This window comes from Hylaeus volcanicus, chromosome 5, assembly GCF_026283585.1.
Source record: "Hylaeus volcanicus isolate JK05 chromosome 5, UHH_iyHylVolc1.0_haploid, whole genome shotgun sequence".
Lineage (NCBI taxonomy): Eukaryota > Metazoa > Arthropoda > Insecta > Hymenoptera > Colletidae > Hylaeus > Hylaeus volcanicus.
The window spans coordinates 10,024,492-10,029,396 of NC_071980.1; the positions used below are offsets into that span (position 1 = coordinate 10,024,492).

The 4,905-nt window shown below is 39.4% G+C and overlaps 2 protein-coding genes across 3 annotated transcripts in view; one reads left to right on the forward strand and one right to left on the reverse strand.

Annotated features, from left to right (window-relative positions):
* The window catches only part of LOC128876912 (carbohydrate sulfotransferase 11), an 8,086-nt gene that overhangs the window by 2,475 nt on the left and 706 nt on the right, over positions 1-4,905 (reverse strand). For both annotated transcript variants that reach the window (XM_054123730.1, XM_054123731.1), the window contains exon 2: positions 755-1,146. In XM_054123730.1, coding sequence (XP_053979705.1) covers positions 755-1,078 — 324 coding nt within the window. In that variant the 5' untranslated portion in view covers positions 1,079-1,146. The remainder of the gene's footprint in view (positions 1-754; positions 1,147-4,905) is intronic.
* The window catches only part of LOC128876913 (inactive hydroxysteroid dehydrogenase-like protein 1), a 12,924-nt gene continuing 10,776 nt past the window's right edge, over positions 2,758-4,905 (forward strand). The window contains exon 1 of the mRNA XM_054123733.1: positions 2,758-2,873. The gene's annotated coding sequence lies outside the window, so the exon portion shown is untranslated. The remainder of the gene's footprint in view (positions 2,874-4,905) is intronic.

Consider the following 4,905-nt stretch of genomic DNA (forward strand, 5'->3'; position numbering starts at 1 on the left):
TTATGGCTTATTTGAGCCGAAAACTTTGAATCTGATATCAGAATTGCCAGATTCAAAACGTCGGATCCAATATGGCCGACATGTAACTTCGTATTTTTTCTAATATGCAGGATATAACAGATTTAATAGGTTTTGTATACAGAAATCGTAAAGATGAAGAATAGATCAATAGTTGTAGCAAGATATACAATGGACGATCGAATTATTACGAACACGTCGAAACGCCGCGCTCAAATGTCGGTATAAATACATTTCTTTGAAATGCGAAGGCTTTAAAATCATGATAATATGTTGTTGAAAATAGAACGATAGATATCATTATAATTGCGCGTTCATTATACGCGTATCATTACAGTAATGTCTCGTTAGACACACGTCCACGATAAGTGCACAGAAACCGGCCCCACCACTGATGAATATACCCCTTGAGGGGTCTAGGAGTTTGATCGCCGAGTTTCGTATATTCTTTGACGTTACATATTTCGTATATTCTTCAATGAATACACGATGTCCACGTTAATCGCACAAGGTCGCTCCCGAGCATGTGCGCCTAACGAGATATCACTGTATATTTAACCGTTCGCTCATTGTATGCTAACCAAGCAAGCATGCCCATGATAAACCAAGTTCACTCTACCGATACAAAGTCCCTACTTCCTTCTTCATCAAGCTAATCAGTGAAGCAATTTGTAATCTTGAATTATTTAACGATTTCTACATAAAAAGTGTCAATAAATTACGACGTTATTCCAACCTTAGGAACATAGCAGTAGAGTAACTCGTGCTGTTCGTCAACGAGGACGTTTCTAAACGATTCCGGGTCAGAGACTTCGTTCACGGATTCGCCGTCGCCGAGAATCTCCTCGCAATTGTACTGCAGCCTCTCCTGTCGCTCCACCAAAGCCGATCTTGTAAGAGCATTCGGCCCCGTCCAGGAATACAGAAAATTTTCCGTATCGACGGACCCTTTTCTCTCGTCCTTCGTCGAAGTACGTTCTCCCGCCACACTCGCGTTCGCCATCGAACACGTAACGTGCAAGATAAGCAGAACTGCACCCCAAACACGGCATCCTGTCATCGTCCGTCCAGTCCACCCGGGACATCGAATTACTTTCTTGATCGATAGTAGTTGTAGATGATTGGCGCCTGTGAAATCGAGCAGAACTGACTCGAAAAATTGTTACGCATACGGTCCGGGCGCGCAGGTTTACGTATACGTGTATGTACAGTGCCGGGGTTAGCGATATCGGCGCCCTAGGATTATCGTGGAAGGGTTACAATTTTTCAGAAAAAAGGACGAGGTGATTGTAGCAAATGATGAATCTGTAGTTACAGTGTAATAAGTAGACTGCGGATCTTTATGCATTTATAAGAAATTTGAATGTGGAAGAAAGTACAAAATGCAAACACTTTGCAAGAAGTTAAGTTAAGTTCATGTTGAAGGGGTCCTCTCCTTGACGCTTGGCGAGCGAGCAGTGTAATATGGTCCTAACCGAGATATGTATTCATTTATTTAAAGTGCGTGACTTATTATACAAAGTTATTACATAACTGCTTACTCATTACTACCTTATTTCCATTCTTCTTATCATCGTCTTTCATGACTCCTGCATTGTTTTGACCCTTTGCACTCGAGGCCTTTTTTCCTGGTATCTACCAGCAACTCGAGATGCTTTCTTAGCATTCTACAGGGTGTCCCAAAAATATTGTAACACCTTGAAAGAGGTGGTTCGGGAGGTGATTTGAAACAACTTTTTCCTTAGCGAAAATGTTGTCCGAGGCTTCGTTGAGGAGATAGTAACGGAAAACACTGACCAATCAGAGCGCGAGTATGCCGATGGAGCGCTCGCGGTAGCGTATGAGCGCGGCCGCTTAGCGCGTAGCGCATCGAAAGACACGGGCACGCATACATCGAATTATACGGGTACAATATCCAATTATTTTTACATACAAACTTTTATGTAAATCTGCTATATTATTCTAAAATAATGATCCTTATTAATTTTGAAAAAAATTGATATGCAGTAAAATAAATAAATAAAAAAAATATAAACATAAGAAGAATAAATACAACAGAATAAATTTTTTAGTGTAATTTGTAAAACTTTATTTACTAGTTAAAATAAATATTCAAGTCACGGATAACAATAGATAATTCGAAGTATGCGTACTCGTGTATTTCAATGCACGTGTATGTACCTGGATATTTGTGTATTTTGATACCCGGGTATCTGTGTATTTAGATATCCGGATGTCAGCGTATTTCGACACTCGAATACCCGTGCATTAAAAATACCCGTGTTCTTAATCCCTTAATACACGGTACGCGTGTTCCATATACCCGTGTATTTTAATACCCGTTCAAAACCGTGATCTCTAGTTAATACTGTTTGCAGTATCTCTTACTTCTCATCTATCATCTATCTCATCTTCTCACTCTAGCTCGGGTACCTCGGGGTTGCTAAGCCCGTACTGTAGCTACAATCAAACATAGAACATAGCTACAGGCCCTGAGGGCATTACTATTGTCCCAGCCATACTCTTCTGTAGACGGTTTTTTTTCCTCGGACCTCTTCCTCTTTCGCTGTCTTTTTCTACGCTCGACGCTCGACCCGAGCCAAATGTAAACACAGCAAACGCAATGTTTATTTTACTGTATTTCTTTTTACGTAGCGAACACCGTATGGTGGATTTGCGTCTCCCTCTTGCGAAGCTCGAACTAAACTCGAAAGATTCCTCGACGTAATATCGATCGTTACGAAGCTTCGATCGGTTAGTTTCGTTGTAATACGAGCGACCGAGAGAGGTCTTCCAATTAAACGTTATTGATGTTAATTCGCTAGTTGTTGCGTTCGAGATACACCAATTCACGGGTATGTATGAAATTGAAGCATTTGCACTCGAGGCCTTTCTTTCTGGTATCTAGCAGATACTATCTACCAGCAACTCGAGATGTTTCTTAGCGTTCTATTGCCATGAATTCTAACCTATCATTTATATCGACACTTGGAGCACCAATGAAATTAAACCTAAGGAAACATTAGGTATCGTATATTTGCTGCGTGAAAGCTAATGGCGATTGAGAGTCACCTCTCGAGTGTAAAGGGTTAATTGTTCGAACGTCAACGAGCGCATTATCGTTAAAGGGAAGAAGTGGAGCGACTCGGTTTCGTGCTCTGTTCTAATTCTTCGTCCTTTAAAGCCGGTTTTAAACGAGTCGGTTGTCCGAGAGTACACGGTACGTTCGACATCTAGATATCTAGAGCAAGCTTTTTCTTCTATGGACGCGTGACGGACGATGCCTGCTTCCTGGTCGATTCGAAACGAGATCGGGAATATCGATTAATGTTCGAAAGAAAAGTTCGAACGTTTAATTTAGATCGCAGCAACCGTCGATGGTTTTCGAGAGAAATCGATATCGTCGCGACTGTCGCGATAACGACACCAGTTGCGAAACTGATAATTTCGTATTAGAATCGTCGTAAAGTAAACATTCCTCTGACACAGCGCGAACGATATTATGCATACTACGTCTATTATTAGGAAATATAGAATCTGAGAAGAAATTATACAATACAACGTGAAAGTTGCGTGTTGCGATAGCAAGAGGAGGGAGTGACTTTGCAATCCTACCAAATTCTTTATTCTATTTCGTAATTACGTTTGCAACATCCTAGTTGGGCATATTAGAGCAGTGCTTAGCGTATCTGACTACCACGCTGAGAACCTGGGTTCGAATCCTGTTTCGGTCCGCCAGGTTTTTTATGATTAAATTAGAGCTCAATAAAAATATGGAAGTACGGAAAATAAGTATGGAAAAAGTCTAAAGGCGAGAAATAAGGAATAAGGACAGTCTAAATAGCAAATAAGGGTGCGAATAAAGGTCCAGTAGCTCCCCCCAGCTACCACAATAAACTCAACAAACAAATAAATTTACTCGAATAACGATCTTTCTGGCGTAAGCAAAACGCCGTAGATTACGCGTCGACTAATATATCGCATAATCGATCGATAGAATTTACGCGAGACCTTGTCCGCGCGTTAACAAGAGAAACCAGTCAGTAACGCATTATCGCGTCTAAGGCACTCCTCTAAAGAACAGTAAACAATCTCTATTCATCCGTATCAGTTAACTATTACGATTAGATTCACCCACGATTATTTATGGTTTCATTTTCAAACGAAATACTCCACGTAGAGTATAAATATCTATAAATATAAGTTTGAAGCGCAAGCATTGTGCCAAAACGGGTATAAGTAACGTTGAAAATTCAACGCGTGCGCGAACATCACAGCATCCGTACTTTAAACGTTGTCGATAAAATTTAATATTTCGTCGAGCATCGCGATTAGAAATTTATTATTCCACGCGTGCAATCAATTCTCACCTTGAACGTCAATGGAACGCCTATGGATAATCGCGTCTACCCCAAGTAGCAGAATTACCGATACTAGTCGAATCGATGCGAATCGCGATTACGCGGAAATTAGTTGTAGTAGTATTCGGAGTAATATCGGCTTTGATATAATCCATATACAGTCGGTGTAAGAAGTATTCGTATAGCAACCGATTTAAAATAAAATGAAAACTAAATTAATAAGAAAGGAAATACGTAAGAGGTTAACATTAAAAATAATAAACTTTAATTTAAACACAAATTCTACTTTAAAAATATGTAGGAATGTTGATTATTTATTTTTTCCCATAAGATTTATTAATCAAATAAATGTATGGAGTTTTATTATGAATTGGTTCCTGTACGAATATTTATTACACCGACTGTATATAATTTCAACGATTTACTATTATTTTAATATTTAAATATGAATCATGGTACTCTGTTATACTTTTCGTTCTGTGTATCCGATAGTAGTCCGAAATAGTACGCTCGCTATTTTTATTAT